This window comes from Bombyx mandarina, chromosome 08 (assembly GCF_030267445.1).
Source record: "Bombyx mandarina strain Sakado chromosome 08, ASM3026744v2".
Taxonomy (NCBI): Eukaryota; Metazoa; Arthropoda; class Insecta; order Lepidoptera; family Bombycidae; genus Bombyx; species Bombyx mandarina.
Window position 1 is genome coordinate 4,630,968 of NC_143215.1, and position 22,002 is coordinate 4,652,969.

General features: G+C 35.3%; 1 protein-coding gene across 2 annotated transcripts in view; it reads left to right on the forward strand.

Moving 5' to 3' along the window:
• The first annotated feature begins 228 nt into the window (after window positions 1-228).
• Window positions 229-22,002, forward strand: part of LOC149502462 (potassium channel subfamily K member 18) — a 204,570-nt gene continuing 182,796 nt past the window's right edge. Inside the window, exons 1-2 of one of the 2 annotated variants that reach the window (XM_089729034.1) lie at window positions 229-353; window positions 5,257-5,543. In XM_089729034.1, the coding sequence (XP_089585160.1) occupies window positions 5,309-5,543 (235 nt within the window). In that variant the 5' untranslated portion in view covers window positions 229-353; window positions 5,257-5,308. Of the gene's footprint in view, window positions 550-5,256; window positions 5,544-22,002 lie in introns of both variants that reach the window. The other variant, XM_089729033.1, reaches the window with a different exon arrangement.

Genomic DNA, 22,002 nt, shown 5'->3' on the forward strand with positions numbered 1-22,002 from the left:
AATAATTTAAACCGTAATAAATGTATATGGTTGATTCCAGACTTCATGTATTTTAAAGCTACACATGATATGGTTTGCATTTAAATCCACCTTAAAAGAATGCCGCCATCTAGTGCCATTATTTTTAGTAAGCAAAGTCTTCTTTTATAATTTCAAAAGTCCTCAACAGATGGCAGTGTTTATGGAAATAGTTTTCATGAAAACACGTGAAAACATGATTTTCTTCAGGTTCGCGCAGTGTTTCGAAGGCAGTGGAAAATTGTCAGAAAACTGTTGGCTTGCATGCTTTAGTATCACTCCTGGCATCGGTACGGGGTGTACGCTCGCCCTGCTGTACTAAGTTACGAAACTCGGTAAAATTAATTTACTAAAATCAGTGTAATATAATAATTTTATTTTCGGTGTTTGAGAATAGTGTAAATATATACTAGAGCTATAAGTGTAATTAATCATAGTTGAATGCTTAGATTTTGGCTTCTAATATAAATAAAGTAACAAAAGGTCACAATTTAAAAAGTTTCGTAGAAGTCAGTTCTGACCAATTCAAAGGTATGTGCCCATCTTTTTCATTAAGGACGATATTTACTACAGAATATCTATAATTATTTTTCCATAATTGATCCAATTGCTTTAATTGTTTTAAATTTAAGAAATATGTTGCGATCGCGAAGAAAAGTAATTTTTTCTTTGCCTCCGCACGCAAACGAACCTACAATCCACCCACGGTCAACAAGTAGTACCGTTGCCATGGTCATCAGAAACGCCGGTGGTTAATTGGCTTACTGTACCTACCCTGCAACGGAGGAATCATAGCACACAGTTTGAAAAAAAATCATTCTATAGCCAGATTATTCTTCTAAGTCGCTACACTTTAAACAGAGTGGTCGTGGGTGTCATAGCTTTCAGTAAGGAGTTTTACAACCCGGCGCCACTCCTCCCTTCCGGCTGCTCACCTGGAGCTTACGTGTAGAAATCAATCTGAAGCAGCCTTGAACTGGTTAGTCCAGCTTACGGGATATTTGCCGCACGGACTGATACCCTATGCCCTGCCCTGTACTATTAGGCGAAAGGACCATATCCAGATATAACGCGGCAAAAAAGAGCTCTAACACATTGGACAGTTGAACCAGTACAGGAATCAGGAGCGAGCTTCTAAGGCATGTAGTTCGGTAGGCAGCAGGCGGCGGAATCATTTTGTACAATTTACAGCGGTTGGCAAAGACCTGGTTGTGCCTTTCGCATACTTGTTGTTCCCGAGAGACTAATCTCTCACCATTAAGTGGTTGGTCTGTATACCTTATACTTCATAGATGATTAACAATTTATAATTTAAAAATAAAACTGCTCATTTGATGCCGAGTATGAAATTCATAATATGCCCTTGAACTTTAATGACTTATGACCGATTTTTGGCAATGAATTAAAATGATAATGATGAAAAAAAATTATGTAATTATATAAATATATGACAAGATACATTTTTGTTTTCGTTAATACTGTAAAATGTTACCATCGGAATAGATTGTATTAGTTGATATTCATCTCACGTTAAGCTTGACTGTCCCATAAGGAGTTTGCATGAATGTGAAGTTTGTAGGGGACCCTGGAGTGCCATTCCTCAATTGGCGTGAGAAAAGATAAAGATCCTATACATACGGAATGACTACTCATTGATTTATTTCTTAAAATGTTAGGCCCGTCATTTTTGATTTTAGACAATTTTCTATTAAGCGCAGACCAAGTCCTTAGGCGTCACAACGTGTTTGGCTATGAGCTTATTTCTCTGCGTATTAAAACATTGTACTACAGTTGCATTTAACGGTGGCAGTGCCTATTATAACCACGTAGGAGTAAATCCGTTCTTCCTATCTATTTTTGTCGAGGTATTGCATTCTCGGTTGCCAGGTGAGAAGCCCTTTTTACGTTGTCTATGGACTCCGGTGACTACTTCAAAGAACGTAGATCGTATATCAGTCCAACCATAACGCAATAAATATGCATAAAACTCTTAAAATGCGGCCAGCTAGTGTGGGACATGAAAATTGAGTCCGATTTTCGTTGGCTTCATGTAATGTGCGTAGCTTACAAATGATTATCCAAGTCTGCGGTCTTGTACAGTTCCAGAAAAATACCTACTTATAACATGACTGCGTTTCTTAATTACTGCCCATAGATAGACAAGTGCAACAACTCACAGCGCATTCGATATGAAAGGCTAATGACACTTTCAAAAAATCCGAAGAAAAGAGACGTCCAATTTAATCAGTGAATCGTAAAAGTATAATTTATTTCGACCAATATTTCAAATTCAAATTAGTAACAAGGCAATTTCAAGATTTAGGCGAACTGTTATTTTTGAAGTTATACTTCTTTAGGCGCGTTATGAAAAATTGATGAGAGTGAAATTTTACGATGCGCGCGCACCGTGACACAAAATTAACAGAATGAAGTTGCCCACTAAATCGCTCATTACAATACGATCGACGTAACTTGGCGAGTCTGAATATAGCCGCAGGTGAACTTTCGCGCATGTGCACTCGTAAAAAAAGTGTTCAGCATTCATTTTTTAGCATTATAAATGACAAAATTATTATTTAATATAATTCATACTAAATATTATTAACTTATTAACGTTAAATATTTATTATTAATTATTTAATATTAAAAAAAAAAAAAAAAAGTATAAGTTCTTACGCGCGTACATAAGTACACGCACCCTTTTTTTTGTAAATCGTTGATTTGCTAGCCGGGTTTATGGTTCATAACGGCAATACCAATGATAGTTCACCAGTTAATGCCAAAGTGATGTATTGGAATCGGCAGCGATAAATATTTTTATGTCTTCCGCAAACCGCAGAACGTTTGTTGTATTCGCATGTTCAGTTTCCAGTTTGTTCGGTGTGGCCTGCTATTACTGTAAAGGAGTAAAATGACACAGCAGTTCGTTGTAGAGTAATTGTTTGAAAATTCCTTCTTGTTTTATTTGTCATACATAATTTAAACAAGCCTTAACTGACTAAGTATTTATTTATGTAGACTAAGTCTACCTCTAATTTGCGTATTGCGATCAAATCGTTTGGGGACTTTTCGTACTCTGCGTATTATACGAGGGCGGCACTGAAAATTTCGGGAATTAACGAAGTGACACAACATTAATATTTAAAAATGTATTTATTGCTTTTCGAAGTATTATCCGCAAATTTGACACATTTTTCCATACGATGGAACCAATCATTGAAGCAACCATTCAATTCGGAATTTGGGGTCTCCAAAATGGCCGGTTTGTAGGCGTCCACAGCTTCTTCAGGTGATGAAAATCTCTGTCCATGCAATTTATTCTTTATTTTAGGGAAATTATAGAAAACATTAGGGCTTAGGTCGGGGCTGTACGGCGGATGGTCTAATAATTCTATGTTTTCTTGCTCTAAAAACTCTTTTGTTCTGTGCGCGGTGTGAGAACTCGCATTGTCGTGATGGAGGATGATGGGGCGGTTGCAGTTCTCTTTACGGAGTTCAGAAATGACCTGTGGCAAACAAATGCTAGCATACCATTCTGCATTAACCGTTCTTTGTCCCTCAAGAGGAATAGTCGTAACATGGTCGGTTTTGGAGACAAACGTGGCCACCATTTTTTTTGCAACACTCCCTGAACGAGCATTTTTTGATGGCTTTAACTCATTTTCGAACACCCAAACTCGTGACTGGTTTTTTGTTTCGGGTTCGTACGCGTATATCCAGGATTCGTCACCTGATACAATGTTGTATACAGCATTTGAGGACCCTGCGTGGAATCTTTCGAGAGTTCTGACGCACCAAGTAACGCGAGCCGCTTTTTGCTCTTCACAGAGCGAATGCGGTATCCATCGGGAAAACAACTTTTTTACACCTAATTGTTCATGCAAGATTATTTGTATTTGACTCATGCCAATGTCTAAAGTTGCCTGAATTTCGCTGTATGTCACATGTCGATCTTCCTCAATCAGCTTACGCACAGCATCAACGTTTTCTTGGGTGACTGCAGTTTTTGGACGACCTTGACGGGGATCATCACTGAGCTTGACACGTCCACGTTGAAACTCAGCAAACTAGCGATAAATTGAGGTTTTGGATGGGGCTTCATCACCAAATGCAGAAATCATCCGGTCAACACACTGTTTTTGTGTTAAACCACTTCGAAAGTCCTAATAAATCATCGCTCTTGAATTTTCTCGAGTCAATTCCATTTTCTCAACGACTAAACAAGTTTGACAAAACCTCGTGACAAGACCGAGAATCTTTTTTTAAATAAATAAATGTTATTCGATTTTTAAAACCAAGGAGCTTTCAATTAAAAAGATTTTAATATGACAGGAACAGTGGAAATATTGCATTCCCGATACTTTTAGTGCAGCCTAGTATAAATGTAGGTATAATCCAATTAAATAAAGAGGAAAAGAAGTAATACGAACTTTATTTACGAGCTCCTTCCGTTGAACTGGAAACTGTGATCGATTATCTCGTGCGTACATAAAATAATACATGAACTTTTTACTTTCAACTTTGAGATACTCCATTATCGTAATCCTATTGGGAAAACATCTTATTTTCAATTTGATGCAGAAAGCGTAGTTTAGCCTCTCGAGTACATATATTATTATTATTATTTATTGCTTAGATGGGTGGAGGAGATCACAGCCCACCTGGTGTTAAGTGGTGCTACTGGACCCCCAGACATCTATAACTTAAATGCGCCACCCACCTTGAGATATAAGTTCTAAGGTATCAGTATAGTTACAACGGCTGCCCCACCCTTCAAACCGAAACGCATTACTGCTTCACGGCAGAAATAGGCAGGGTGGTGGTTCCTACCCGTGCGGACTCACAAGGGGTCCTACCACCAGTATTACCTTTATTACCACAGATTAAGAATCAATGACGATTACTACGTAATTTTAATAATATAAGTAGTTAATAGGTACACAGAAACCGAAGTATTAATTAACACCATCTCCTTGTCCTAACAGTCGCCGTAACATAGTTAAATTTAAGATTTTTTGCTACATTTATTTAGACAAAAGATTTGTTCAAGCCGCTAAACATTGGTTACATATCGGCGCTTGGTTGACAATCATATTGTTAATCTAAGTGGATGGTATATGGGAGGAACGCACAATTATATTTGTTTTAGCAGGAAGCCATGAAAAGAAAATAAGAAAAAGAGTGTAAAAAAAAGAAACAAATTAAAAATAAATTTGAATACGATTCTCTTTGTTTCAGACCCTTTAAAATCAAGTATTTGCCATGTGACGTCGTTAAAAAGCAAAAGACAATGTCGTCAGAAGTGTCATTAGAAGGAAGGGAGCGACCCGGATTCTTTCGTCGTGCAGGCTCCGCTATCACAAGGGCAGCCTGCTCACAAATAGGGCTCGTGATTCTGGTAGTGGTCTACGTGTTACTTGGCGCGGTTCTGTTCGAATATCTCGAGTCTGGCCCCGAAGTAAAGAAGCGGTCTGCGATACAGAAATCCAGAGAAGAATGCTTGAAAGAACTGTGGGCGATTACAGGTAAGTTATATGTTTTTTTTAATCTAGTTTCACAAAATATACACATATGTATGTGACCTCTATACGATTTATCTTAAAAGAAGTTAATATGTTATAAAGATGACATAAATAGATATTCGAATATTGAAACATTAGAAGACTGAACAGAAATATAAAAGCATTTTGGAATATTGAAATATAAAAAATATAAAAATAGTGGTGAAGCTATAGCTTTAAATGTTGTTTCTCTTTATAGAGCAACTCAATTTGTGTTACAGTTTTATTAGGCTAAACTTTATTTTGATATAAATAAAATAATACATTTTAAAACAACATTTCTACAGCTAGTTACCAAGAAAAATGGATATGAAAATTACGATGGCTACATGTCGACCTTACTTTAAGCCTTAACGTTAACTATAGGATATTAATTAATTTCCCAAGACGAAGTCAGTATATTTGCTGAAGATATTTTAACTTCGGGATCTTGGACACTCCTCCTCGTTTCGATGTATACTTCAGGGTTGAAGCTGTTGAATTTGAAACGTTCATATTAATTTATGTTAAAATGTATGGGCCTTTTGAAAGTTATACCGAATGCTTTGGTCTGAGTGATCACCAATAAGATCTTTGATGTCCCTATCAAAAATTATAAGTGTATAAAAGCTGTTACAGTCTGTGTGCCTATTTGAATAATTAGAATGCTGCCTTAGACTTGTCATGCTACTTATAAACTAACTTAAAGTAATAAAATTAATTTTCATTTTGGTACAGACGATAGAGAGACAAAAATACTGAATTGAATTAAAGTCGAAGCTAATTTCAATTGCACACGCCATTTTTTATGAGAATCCAGTACCGATTATAGTCTTATCTTTGAATCGAAAACAGGCTCTTGGGAAATTTCTTAATGCAAAACACCTTTGAAGGTTTTGATATTGGCTCCTGGGACAGATATATTATTTTAATAACTTTCGTTTTGAATAGAGATAAAGCGTGAAAAATTGGAAAGACCCCTTTAACACTGGACTCGGTGTAGTAGTCGCCACTTGGTAGGGGATCATTAGGAATGGGGTTTAGTTTTGCTGAGTTTTTATCTGAGTGCGAATAGCCTAGTCGAATAAGTAGCATGCTATATTTTACTACATCAAAGCAGTAATTTCGTAGCGTTTCGGTTTCAAGGGCAGGACGAGTTTTAAAATGAAATTTTAATTTAAGCCTTGTGTCTCCTAGATGGGCGACGAGGTTCGCGTTTTGATATTAATTTTAAAACAAAATATTAATAAAACAAAATAACTAAATGTGTCGACGAACAAGCCATATTATGAATGCCATTAATACATTTTATACAGTTATCTAACTCAGGTTATATGTGAGTATTGCCTATCATACAATGCGATCTAGATTTATTACAGATAGTGTCGTTCCCTTTTTGGGCGATGAGACAAATGACTTATGGACAACGCAGCCTGATTACCCTGCGTTTATCTAGAGTGCGCTGATAGCATTTGTGTCAAATTACTGCAAGGTAAGGTCACTTACTAGTATGTTGGTAATACTCGTAGTGTCACTTCCAAAAAAACTGGAAACATATTGTGAGCTCACTTAGATTGGTTTTATTAACAATTGGTTTTATAAGATATATATTTGAATTCTGAATTAGCCTGTTTATGTTATTTATTTAGAAAATAACCAGAACTGGATTTAGAGCTGCGAAAAAGAAAAGGGGAGCTTATTTCATATATCGTTGTTTGTACTAGAATCATGCTGCATAGTGTATCGACGTGGTGTAGTGTGTTGGAAGCGGTGTTTATTTTTCGCCTCTTCGCTGGTAGCCTAAGGGGCTATTCCAGCTACGCCCAGACGGGTAGATCAGCTCGCGGGCTCAACCCGAGAGAATTTGCTAACACTAACCCTAGCAAGAGCAATGCTTCGCAGAATCTGCCACCGGATCGGAACCGCGACCCACTGAGAAGAGTGAGCTTAAGCAGTGTCGATTCGATAGGACTCCATGAAACAAAAAAAAATAAAGAAAGAGAGAGAGAGATATTTGTTGATAACAAAATAGAGGCTTATTGCTAATCGGAATGCGGTTAAATTTTCTTTAATATTTCTCAGGCTCTATTAGATGCGGTCCGTTTATCAACGACGACTAGTATTAATAAAATTACTTTATATCATAACAAATTGCAAGAATGGTTTAAATAAAATTAATTATATTTTTTTGATTGTTAGAGTTCTAATTCTCAGTTTTACAGTAGAACGGCTGATTAATCTCTTAAAGCGAAACTCAATACTGCTTCACGACAGAAGTAGGCAGGGTGGTGGTACCTGCATGTGCGGGCGCGTATGAAATTAAGGGTGCTTATGCGTGTAAGTCATTTTGTTCCATCGTTCTGAGGTAATTATTTCATTAATCGATCCGATCATCGATCGATCGTTAAGTAAAAGTTATTCTATAACCGGGTAGTCAGTGCAGTAGTAATCGGTGTGGAAACTTCTTACTTCTAAAATGAATGAATGTAATCAATAAAGTTCAACTTTATATAATTTTCATACCCTTTGTCTAGCGCCGAAATTATTTTGATAGCTTTACTAACTTTGAGTAACTGTGTTAGTATAGGGACCACGAAAACTTGTGAATTCTATCATTGGGTCATGTAGCTTCGGGTGGCGTCATTTATGTTACTAATATCCACGGTTTGCGGTAATCATTTAACACCAGGTGAGCAGTAAGCTCGTCTTCCGGTCTAAGCAACAAATTTCTTAATAATAATAATCAACATAAAAAATGTACAAGATTTATTAATAAACACGAAAGAAATTCTCGACGTTATGGTAGTGATACTATTACCGCTAGAGATATTTTTTTAAGCTAAGTACAAGGAATGCTCTTTTCTTGTCAACTAGAACAAAAAAAAGAAATATCTTTCCGAAGAATACATCTTCGAACGCGCCTAAGATAATCTTTAAAAGCACCCCTGAAATTAACAATTATCATTTAAAATGTTTCGTGCATAAATGGAATACCATTACAATTCGAGTTATTAAATACCTATCAACAGATGTCGGTTTTCACAGCGCTCATTAATTTCACCTTTCATTAATTCGTTTGGTAGAATGCTGGTCTCTTCTCGATTGAATAATTTGAAAAAATACTGACCTCCTATTGAAACCTTGATAATTTTAAAATGGGAATACCTATAAGAAAAAACTTAAGTGTGAATCTCGACTTAATATCGTTATTTTTTTGATGTGAAACATCAATAGTCGCCCGTAACACCGATTTGTGGGGTGGCGACGCATGCCGTGGCGACGCATCGCCACGCTATATGATGGTATATATACAGTCTATATGCAGTAGTGCGTACGGTGTGGCGACGCGTCGCCATGCGCAATCGACTGTGCGATTCTCTCCCACTCGATCCGGCGTTAAGCCATCTCTCTCGCTACACTGAGCTCGGATACCTATAGTGTATACTTCGTAGTGTATACAGTGTTGTTTTTTGTTTACTACAGTACACATAACATGTGTTTTACTTGAAAACAAATTATTTTTTCGTTATGACATATTTCACATTTAGTTCACAATTTGTTCTTTTCTGCATATTACTTTCCTTACGTCCCGTGACGGCTCACATTTTTTTTATTCTTGATGTTAGTTGAATTTTTTTTGGTTGTCTTTTTAGGATCGTCATAAGGTTTACCGAGTGTTGACTTGTTACAAATTTATTTTAATTTTTTTGAACAAAAAATTAGTAGTAATCTAAATTTAAATTAAGAAGTTAACTGACTGATTAGTATCATGTGACGTTTTGTGTTAATATTTTTAATTCCGAAAATGAATGAGTTACGTTTTTATATAACGTGATCACAATCGCGAGTCATTCATTCTAATGTTTAATTTATAACAACCAAATTTATGTTTAATTTTAGATTTGTTTTCTTTGTATTTTTTTTTTGCTGTATATTAGGGAAATGAACGATTTCCGTATTTTTTATTGGTTACCCAAAAGCTTAGATACAAAAGCTAGAGGTAAAGCTTCTTCTAGTTGAGAATTGGTGGTGGCATTTAAGTTGTGATATCTTTGGACTCCGGTAACTAATTCGCACTAAGTCAAACATGATTCATCCGCCAGAGTTTCAAAAGAAAAACTAGATAATAATTAGAAAAGAAAATAGGTTGATGTGGAGATAAGAAAATAAGTAACGAAATGTTTTATTAATGCCTAATTACATGTAGATGTAACATTCCCTAATACTTTACTGGTGGTAGGACATCTTGTGAGTCCTCGCGGGTAGGTACCACCACCCCGCCTATTTCTGCCGTGAAGCAGTAATGCGTTTCGGCTTGAAGGGTGGGGCAGCCGTTGTAACTATGCTTGAGACCTTAGAACTTATATCTCAAGGTGGGTGGCGCATTTACGTTGTAGATGTCTATGGGCTTCAGTAACCACTAGGTGGGTTGTGAGCTCGTCCACCCATCTAAGCAAAAAAAAAAACTGATTCAGCACAGTTTTGTTTGGACAAAAAAACAAAACGTGTTCAGCCAATAGATTTTAGAGGTACAACTGTGACAAAAGTATCAAGGCTACCCTTTCGTAATTAATAGGTAAACAAATTCTATTTCTGTGTACGTATTATTCTATCTTCTATCCGTACAAACCGTCTCAAAGAAATTTAGCCTCTGAGAAATCCATCGCGAAACAAACAATATCATGACAACATCGTTCCGTCAAAAATAATAAGACTACAATTATTATTTCTCGGTAATTCTATTAAAAAAAACTTACCGATGTAATTTTACTAGCGTTTTAGTGTTTCTCTATTTGCTAAAACGCTTGGAACACACCCTGTATATTCAGCGTGTGTGTTCACAAACAATTGAATGGCTGACTAATGAGGTGCCTTATTAAAACCAAAAGATTTACCTACTATAGAATATGATTAAATTTGATTAATTAAAGATATAATTTACGTGTGCTAATTAGGTTCTGATATAGCGTTTCAAATTGTTTAGTTTGATTGATGTTCTGGTCGTTTTTCCGCAAATCGCGTGTGGTTACAGTACACGTGTGCACGTGAACGTTGACGTCATTGTTCTATAAAATGCCTTATCTGTCTAATATTAATTCCTAACATAATAAATTAAGGACGCCGGCCCGTTGTCAGTGTATATCGTATGAGCGATAGCTTTAAGTAGCCTTCTCCTCTGATGGTAAATTTTTAAATTACGTCAAAATATTTCATACTTTGAACGGAGAGTTTGTTATTTGCGATCATATTATATTCTCCACATAAAGCGATAATGGTTATCGACTCTCGAGTTACGAGCGTGTTAAAGCGTGTTCCATTGAGCTTTCACAGGCTTTCGCGTTATGTATCTGAGATTAGCTTTTTTATCATTGCGACATTAATTTATTTTGTACGTTGCTTAAGCTATTTTGGATTTAGATATTTGAAAAATTCCCGAATCACTTGAAAGTATGGACGGACGCTATTATTAATATGCTAACAATTATTAATCTACATAAATCAGGTTATTTGTAGTATATGTATTAAATGTTTACTTACGAATAACTCACTTTATGGATTAACTGGTTGGTACTTCACACGGTAGATACTACCACCGTGCTTTTTTGGGTTGGAACGGGGCATCAGTTACACAATACGATAGAGTCTTCGACCTCATGCCTCAAAGTGAGTGGCAGTATTTACGTTCTGATGTCTATGAACGGTAACCGTTTCACATCAGGTGGGACGTGAGCTCGTGCACCCATTTACTACAAAAAAACATTTCTACTTATTTTATCATCGCACCTTCCGCCATCGGAGCAGAGTTCCTCCATATTATCTGGAACCGCTGCGTTCATCGACAGTGCGTTTACAGAGGTATTTTTTGCCACGTACCATCCGGCTATGGAATGAGCTCCCATCCACGGTGCTTTCCGAGCGCTATGACATGTCCTTCTTCAAACGAGGCTTGTGGAAAGTATTAAGCGGTAGGCAGAGGCTTGGCTCTGCCCCTAGCATTGCTGAAGTCCACGGGCGACGGTAATCATTCACCATCAGGTGGGCCGTATGCTCGTCTGCCTACAAGGGCAATAAAAAAAAATCTACTCCACCGCTAACAATCACAAGGATGACGTCACTGTATAGAGCATTTACGTAATGTATACATTGCTGTATGTATCTAGTATGGAGAAAAGGGTCAGAAGATGAAGTGACAATTTAAAACACACATCACTGTACCGTATTATTCTAAGGCGGCATCGATAGCACGATTTCAGTCATTATGCAAGGAGGATTTCTTACACACTTCAAAACTCCATGACTTGCAGTTTTATTTACGAGCTTTTTTAGGCGAAAGGTTTTGCGGGTATGGAAGGAAAGGCTCAGGATGTCGATAAGGCTTCGAATAAGGGTCGCGGGGGCATGAAGATTTTTGAAATTATCGAATCGTGATGGGTTGACTTTTATTCTGATTTTTAGTGCGAGACAGTCATGTGTGCCGTCACACACTTTGATATTTGTTATGTGATAAAATTGAGGCATCGTATTCATGTTTCAATGTTGATAGCGCTATTCACATCGTGAGCGCACTTCTTCGGGAAACCTGCACACTTCTCTGATTATAAATGCTCTAATCTCTCTTCCTCGTGCAGAGCATCGTGCACTGTGGTATCAAGGGCTGCACGAATCTGGTCCGTCCAACGGGTCGGGTTCCTGCTTATTGGTCGCTTGCCCTCGACCTTTCCAGTGACCACCAATTTCTCCAAGCTGTAACTGTCTTTCCTTGCAACGTGACCAAAGAATTCAAGAATCCCTCGCAGGCTAATGGTGGAGAGTCTAGTCCGGATCTTAAGCTGAGCTAGGATAATTATTATTATTTTTATTATAATTAATTAATTAATATAATTAATTAGATAAAAATAATCTAATTAGGTCTCAAATTGAACTGAAAAAAAATTAAAATTAGTATACTACATGTCATCAGTAATTTCTAGATTTTATTGCAAATAGTTGTATACTAAATAGGTTCATCATTGCGTAAATGAAAATACATTAGAGAGAAGATCTCACCTGAAAATTTGTTTGGATCTGTAGATCTGTGAATTCAACCTTTGTTATGAATACTGCACAATCATTTTACATTGTATCTTTGATCTCATAGCGATTGTAATTTATGTGATCAACGACAACCGACGCTTATAATTTGACGTACTTTTTTATTATACGAATTGTCCCATAGAGTATGATTATGTGATTATGGCCGTGCCAAGATTTAAATATTAAAAAGCATGTTTTGAATTTATACGTCGTTAAATGCACTGATATGTATTTAAAAACGTAATTTTACTGGTAAACATTAGACTTTTGTTCTTAGGTTAAAAAAAAAAAGGCACAAATTTAAAACAGTCAACACTAAAACAAAGACTAGGTAACAATAAATAGGTAGTAAAACTTCGTAAAACTTTTATAAGTATTGACAATGTTTTAGTTTACGAACAGAGAAAATTAGACTCTTGTATTCTTATTCGTGAGGTGGTTTTTCTTTTCCGATATAAAGCACATGCGATGTTTTGTTATACGAAATGTAGAATTCGAAGTCCCATTTTCTGTACTCTAAAAGCAGCTGTTCGAGAGAACTATTCGAAGTTTCAGGTCTAGGTGTTTTTTTGGGGCGGACTTAGTTTGAAGCATTTCAGAGAATCATTTCGGAACTTCGCTAGACGACTGTTTTGCTTCTGCTTTTTCTCAGCATTGCTCTAATGCTCTTAGTAAACTATCTGAGATATATATAGACAGCAACGTGAATTAAACTTTACTGTTGGTAGGACCTCTTGAGAGTCCGCACGGGTAGGTACCACCACCCTACCTATTTCTGCCGTGAAGTAGTAATGCGTTTCGGTTTGAAGGGTGGGGCAGCCGTTGTAACTATACTTCAGACGTTAGAACTTATATCTCAAGGTGGGTGGCGCATTTACGTTGTAGATGTCTATGGGATCCAGTAACCACTTAACACCAGGTGGGCTGTGAGCTCGTTCAGCCATCTAAGCAATAAAAAAAACATACGAAGCATCATTTTACAATAATATACAAAAAAAGCTCCCATGTTCCTCTTAGTTTTCGCAAAAAAAAATTATAACAGATCGCCTGGAAGGTTGACCTTCGTATTTGTATAAGATTTCTTTCTCAGGCTGGTGAACTATGTTTCGGCCCACTTGTTATGAAGCGGCTACAGGGGCTCAATAAAATCAACAACCTAAATGCCACCCACCTTGATACGCGAATTGTAAGTCACAGCTCTATAGTATAACGTCTGCTCCGCCTTTCAAACCGGAATGCATTACTGCTTCGCGGCAGAAATAGGCAGGGCGATGGTACCTTCCCGTGCGGACTCACAACAGGTCCTACCACCAGTAATTACGCAAATTAAATTTTTTGCGGGTTCAATTTTTTTATTACACGATGTTATTCCTTGGAAGTCAATCGTGAACATTTGTTAAGTACGTCAGTACTGGTACCATCACTAACGTTATGTTGATTTCGTGACACGTTTGATACTACTGGCCACATTGCGTTTGTTATTTACACCAATTAATTAAATTAATAAATATAGTACCAAATGTATCCGAAGGAAAAAAAAAAGAGATGATTCTATAAAATAAGCAAAAGGCATTCGTATTGTTTGTTTGAAGTACTTAGAAGGTATCTCTTCGAACGTTTAATTATCCGTGAAAACAATCTTTCATCCGTTGAATGAGTATCGTTTGTAAATATTTTGTTTGCATACCTACAATCTCTCTCTCTCTCTCTCTCTTTCTCTCTCTCTCTACAATCGCTTTAAACGCTTTTATCGGTTATCGTTTATTCTACTGTTTCTCGTTTTTTTTTTATTTGTCCCTTTCAAGTACAATGATTTTGTGTGGATTCTTCAAACGGATTTCTCTTGTAATTGAATTTTCGACCTTTGAATGCTTAGATTTGAAAAGATCGTATTTTTTTTCTATTAAATTTAGAAATGATACATGCGTGAATAGGTTCTTAACCTTCTGTGATCGCATGAGTCTGTGACATGACTATTTGACATGACATATTTATACTAGAGTATAAAATCGAAAAATATAAAAATGGAACTGACTATAAGCTTATAAGTATTAGGTAAGTGCGTGACCAACACTTAAAATAAATAAAAGCATTACTTTAATATTGTCTGGACACGAAGAAAAATAGCCGTTGCAAAGTATTACTTTTTAAATAACTATAAAACACACACACAAACTTATCTAAATGTGTGTTTTCAACGTTTTAGTCTAGTCAACAAGTTCAAAAACGTGTTAAATAGACATAAAGCTCCTAAAAATATGTACGATAGCTCATTGGATGCGGAATGATGTCTACAAAAATGTTTTTTAAGGGCTTATTAGCACATAAAAAATTGCGATTGTTATAAACAAAATAAGATTTAAAAAAAAAGGAATTTGATTTTTCCTTAATAATTTCTAAAATAATGATATTTAAGGAATTTTGAAAAAAGATCCTGAAAGAGGAGGAAATTTCCAATAAAAAAGTCCCAACTCCCGGAATTCTATCTCTATTATTTATAAAAAAAAAATAACGCTGAAAATAGCGCTCCGCGAGGTCGCTACGGCATAGGCGCGCAGTCTAAAAAGCCGGTATATCACCTAAAATAATTTTTTTATAGTATTAAATAACAATTTAAAAATTTGAATAAATTATGGTGTAATCTAAACACTTGAAGGAAAAAAACCTCGGTGAAAAAAAAATTGTACATCGATTTTTCAAAAATTTACACCATTGTTAATTAACTAACTTTTTTCCAATCTCTGTTTTTATAAATTACGGTATAAAAGTTACAATAATTCATCTATAAATGTTTCCCTTCGTGGAGCTCTTATCATTTAAGTACTTAATTAAGTTAACCAAAAAAAATTTTTAATCTTTATTATTTTGATAATTATAATTTTTTTTAATTGACAAAAAATTTAATTTCTAAAAAATGTTATGAAAAAAATTTTTTTTTCGTAATATCTTAATATTGCTGTTTTTGCATCTACCATAGGTTTTAATTAAGATTTAAAAAAAAATTTTTACGCTATTTGTTAAGAAATTGTTTATAAATAAATAGACTATTTTGGGATTTAAAAAAAAAAAGAATTACCGTGTTCACCCTGTTTCTTCCAACTCCTAAAACCGTCACTAGAGAGCGCTGTAATACGCAAATCCGTTGTCATGATACCCTTGTCATAAGTGACACTGTATCCTAGATTATTGATTTTTATTGAATATACAAGTTTTTTCTAATCCAAGTTTATTTTAATAATCATCCCTCGGAAAGTCGAACATGGTCCAATACGAGCCAGATAAGAAAACAACTAATGATAAACAACAATTTTAAGTGCAAAGAATGTTACAAACCGTAATTAACACAAAACTATTTCGTTGCTAAGTACTAGTGAATGTGAAGAATGGGCCCGGACAGTTATATTAAAAAACCGATATTCAAAATAAGATATTTAAGGCAAAGATTAATTTCAAAAAGTCACCTGCGTCTAGAATAACAAGGGAATATATCGAAACGAGATTGCAATTATTGGAACAACACTGGTTAGTTTGAAGAAAATCACCAGAATGTTATATTGGGATGCGAAAATAACGAATATAGCTATTAAACAAAAGGTACAATAACAAACGTTACATCGCGAACAGCATTCTGGCCAGGCTGGTGGGCCAAAGGGCTTTATCTTCAGAGTCATCCAACGGTGTTAAACAAATACTCGATACGACAAATGATTGCTTGCACGCTTTATCTAACCTTGGTATACCTGTATCGACATGGGACATCCTGATTATATATCTCATCACAATAAAATTGGATAATGAATCCCAGAAACAATGGGAACAAAAACTAAGCGAACAGGCTGATCGATTGCCTACACTAAGCGAGTTCCAATCATTCCTGGAATCAAGATATCGAGCACTCGAGTTTTTAGAACCAAACCAAAGAAGAGAGTTTAGAGGCAAAGATGCAGCGGATAAACCGAAGGTGTTCAGCGTGACGACGTCTGTATCCTGCCCATTCTGTTCGGGACATCACTTGCTTTATCAATGCAAGAAATTTGTACAAGAAGCCATCGGGAATCGCCGGGACTTCATCCAGAAGAGAAAACTGTGTTTCAATTGCTTCGGAGCTAACCATTCGGTAACACAGTGCAAACGACGCACGGCTTGTCGGTGCTGTGGCCAACGTCATCACTCGCTGCTGCACCAGGAAGGCGGCACTCACAATCCGACCCTGGCGGGCCCTAGTCAGCCCGCTAATCAACAGCGGGAGCCAGCACAAGAACCGCAGGCGGCGGATCACGTGGAGCGTGTTGTCAGCCATTTTTCTAACAGTGAAATGACATCAAGTAGTCAAGTAATGTTAGCTACCGCATTAGTTAATGTATCCAGCAAGGGTATGTATCACACACTTAGGACATTGTTGGATCAGGGCTCTCAAGCCTCGTTTATTAGTGAACACGCAGTTCAACTTTTGCAGCTTTGAAGGTTGCCAGTTCTAAGTACCATATCTGGTTTAGGAGGAGAAAAATCTAGTATTTCAGTAAAACATATGGTTCAATTTAAAGTACAGTCCACATATAACTCTTTTAGCTATCCCGTTCAAGCCTATGTTTTAAACTGCCTAACATCCACTCTTCCTTCACAGCAAATTCAATTTCAGGATTGGCCGGAATTGTTGCAATTGCAGATGGCTGATCCAGGATATGGTACACCAAGCAATATAGATCTTCTACTGGGCGCTGATGTGTATGGTCAGGTTTTGTCAGAAGGCATATTGAGAAATCCATCTGGAACCTTGACAGCTCAAAATATACAGCTGGGATGGATCCTGTCGGGACGAGTTTAAGTTAGTGGGGATACTCCTTACATTATTAGTGCACATACCCATGACAACTCAATCAATGATTTGCTGCGTCAGTTCTGGGAGATTGAAACTGACTAGCATCATCCACTTTTATCCAAGGAAGAAGAATCCTGTGAAAGATACTTTGAATCCACTACAACTAGGGACAGTTTGGGTCGTTATGTTGTAGGTCTTCCTTTTCGCGACAACAATCCACTTGCTCAAGAAGAAACTTGAAAATAATCCATTCTTGAAGCAAGAATAATCCAAGGTAATAAATGTAGCCACCTGGCTATGAATCATATAGAAGTAATTAATGACAAACAAGAAGCTGCTAAGCCAGGATGCGTTTATCTACCTCATCGTGCAGTTGGTTGTTCGCGAGGACAAAAGTACAACGAAGGTCGGCGTTGTTTTCGACGCTTCGTGTAAGGGTACCAGCGGCAAGTCATTGAACAATGATTTATTGGTAGGTCCAAGGCTTCAACCAGAGCTACGGCACATAATTATGAAATGGCGTACTTATCCTATATGTTTCGCAGCGGACATAGTTAAGATGTATCGAATGGTCAAGGTCGTACCAGAGCATACTGACTTCCAGCGAGTACTGTGCAGAGAGAATCCTAGTGAAGAAGTCAAGGACTGCAGGCTGTTAAGAGTTACCTTTGGTGTTTCGTCGGCCCCATATCTAGCAGTTAAGAGTTTGCAACAAGTGGCAAAGGACTGAACCCACCATCGCTCTGGTTTGGCTGAAGGGACAGCCAAATCGATGGAAGACCTTCGTCGCAAATCGAGTGACTGAAATCTTGACAGTTTTTTAAACAACGACCAATGGTCGCTTGTGGAGTCATGCCAGAATCCAACCGATTGTGCATCCCGGGGGCTGGCTCCACAAGAATTTATCCACTGTGAACTCTGGTTCCATGGCCCTACGTTTTTAAGAGAATCCACGTATGTATCGCCAACGGTAAACATATCGACTGATTTAGAAGCCAAGCCGTTGAAGTCTCATCACCTAACTATTTCCGAAGTGGCTAGGTCAGATCTCCAGACATGGACGAAGTATTTATTTTTATAAAAAATGGTTAGAGTGGTCGCGTTTTGCATTCCATTTATTAATAAATTAAGGTCAAAGCGATATCCTTCTTACTTGATGGCTTCCGAATGAGATCATGCATTAAAGATAGGAATTAAGGTTTGTCAGACTCAGGCGTTTTCTAAAGATATTGAGCAAATAAATAATACAAAAAATGACTCAGCAGTTCTGGCGTAAGTGGTCTGCCGAGTACCTCACGACTCTAAATCAGAGATATAAGTGGACTAAAACTACACCAGAACCCCATTTAGGTGACGTTGTTCTTGTTAAGGAAGATGGCCTCCCTCATTCAAAATGGTTTTTGGTTTGATAGAAGAGAAGCACACTGATCCAGATAATGTCACAAGGGTACTATCAAATGTAAGAAATCTAAAATTGTAAGACCAGTCTCCAAACTTTGCATTTTGCCTATCGCTTTTTAACATTACTTACCTGAATAACTGTAGATATTTCATGCAATGTATGTAACTTAAATGTATCTTTGGATGCATCAGCTATTAAGCATTTTGTTATTGTTTAGTTGTAAGTAAGTACGAACTGTTTAAAAGCAACCCTTGACTGAACTTTGTCGTTATTATGGTTTCTTTAATGTGTAAGTTTATATTTAGTTCATGTTGAGCAGTTCTTTATTGATTACTATTAGGTTAAGATGTTACGGTTTCATGGAGATGTTAATTGTACATGTAAAATTTGATGGCCTCATTGTTGGCTATGAACTTTTGTAGTTCATGGTGGGCGGAATGTTCACCCTGTTTCTTCCAACTCCTAAAACCGTCACTAGAGAGCGCTGTAATACGCAAATCCGTTGTCATGATACCCTTGTCATAAGTGACACTGTATCCTAGATTATTGATTTTTATTGAATATACAAGTTTTTCTAATCCAAGTTTATTTTCATAATCATCCCTCGGAAAGTCGAACATACCGTCTTATTGTATAGGTGAAATAAAGATTTAGAAAAAAAAAAAATCTTAAATAAATGTTTTAATTGTTAAAAATCGTTTTTTTCATATTTCAATTGTTTAAATAATTAGTTAAGAAATTATTTTTTTCTTAAAAATCATCATTGACTCTTTTCAGCGGATTAACAAAGAAATACATGTTTTTATAAATAATTTCATTGTTTATTAACTTAACAATTTGTTATAAAAAATTAATATTAATCGTTATATTTTTTTTCGAAAACTACAAAAAATTATAAAAACAACCATACATAACAAAATATAGAAAAAAAAAATTTGTATTTTTTACAGCATTTTTAGATATTATATGATAATGAAATTACAGCCGTTTGTTTAAATAATATACTAGTTTTAATTTATACTTACCTCATTTACATTCTGCTATCGATCAGTTTTCATTTATTTATCAAATGCTTATAACAACTGATAAACAATAGTTACAGGATCGATTTTTAAATTATTTTAAAGATAAATAAATCCTTTATAAAAATGACCTGAGTGTCCTTTACCGTATCTCTTATAGTTTAAAAGTTATAACAATTTATAGCTTGACAAATTATGTAACGGCTGTAATTTCATTATCATATAATATCTAAAAATGCTGTAAAAAATACAATTTTTTTTTTCTATATTTTATATATATGGTTGTTTTTATAATTTTTTGTAGTTTTCGAAAAAAAATATAACGATTAATATTAATTTTTTATAACAAATTGTTAAGTTAATAAACAATGAAATTATTTATAAAAAAATGTATTTCTTTGTTAATCCGCTGAAAAGAGTCAATGATGATTTTTAAGAAAAAAATAATTTCTTAACTAATTATTTAAACAATTGAAATATGAAAAAAACGATTTTAAACAATTAAAACATTTATTTAACAATTTTTTTTTTTTCTAAATCTTTATTTCACCTATACAATAAGACGGTAATTCTTTTTTTTTTTTAAATCCCAAAATAGTCTATTTATTTATAAACAATTTCTTAACAAATAGCGTAAATTTTTTTTTTTAAATGTTAATTAAAACCTATGGTAGACGCAAAAACAGCAATATGAAGCTATTACGAAAAAAAAAATTTTTTCATAACATTTTTTAGAAATTAAATTTTTTGTTAATTAAAAAAAATTATAATTATCAAAATAATAAAGATTAAAAAAATTTTTTTGCTTAACTTTATTAGGTACTTTAATGATAAGAGCTCCACGAAGGGAAAAATTTATAGATGAATTATTGTAACTTTTATACCGTAATTTATAAAAACAGAGATTGGAAAAAAGTTAGTTAATTAACAATGGTGTAAATTTTTGAAAAATCGATGTAAAATTTTTTTTTCACCGAGGTTTTTTTCCTTCAAGTGTTTAGATTACACCATAAATTATTCAAATTTTTAAATTGTTATTTAATACTATAAAAAAATTATTTTAGGCGATATACCGGCTTTTTAGACTGCGCGCCTATGCCGTAGCGACCGCGCGGAGCGCTATTTTCAGCGTTATTTTTTTTTTATAAATAATAGAGATAGAATTCCGGGAGTTGGGACTTTTTTATTGGAAATTTCCTCCTCTTTCAGGATCTTTTTTCAGAATTCCTTAAATATCATTAATTTAGAAATTATTAAGGAAAAACCAAATTCCTTTTTTTTTAAATCTTATTTTGTTTATAACAATCGCAATTTTTTATGTGCTAATAAGCCCTTAAAAAACATTTTTGTAGACATCATTCCGCATCCAATGAGCTATCGTACATATTTTTAGGAGCTTTAGGTCTATTTAACACGTTTTTGAACTTGTTGACTAGACTATTTATCCACGTAAGTATTTTAATATTTTACGTAAGTGAAAACATTTTTAGCACCTTCACGTTTTGAATTTCGATAAAACCAAAAAGCAGCACAAAAGAAAGAAATATCTGCAGAATGTAGGTAGCCTAGTGAGAGAATGACAGAATACTTCGGAAAGTATCACTGTGACTATTATAAAGTTTCAAGTAGATGATTTTTTTTTTAACTTTCGTATTTTATTAACTTAATTTACGTGGTCACGGTCAATTAAGCTGTTATTCGTTGACATTTGAATATTATGCTAGCTACCATCTAATTTTCTATAAAAAATATTTCGTCACATTTGCCTACGATGCTCGAATAGCAAAGGAAAACCCAACTTTTCAGTGATTTTGACAAAAAAAAAACAATTTAATTTATTTATTTCGACCACAACCAGTCAAAATGTAAATGACCCTTCTATTTGCTACAAACCCAATGTCCCCTATATTAAGCCTTTAAATAAAACAGGACTTTTCGCGGCACCGTTTTCAACATCGCGGCACACGGGGCTTAACCTATTTACGAGGGCAATGAATTGCATAAAAATAACAAAAAGTTACTAAGTTTTTTTTCGAGTTTTGTTACTGTTATTATTTTGTTTGTTACGTTGCTGTTTGAATTTTATTGTTCGGCGTTCAATTTATGTCAAGGAAAGCTTGTGTGTAT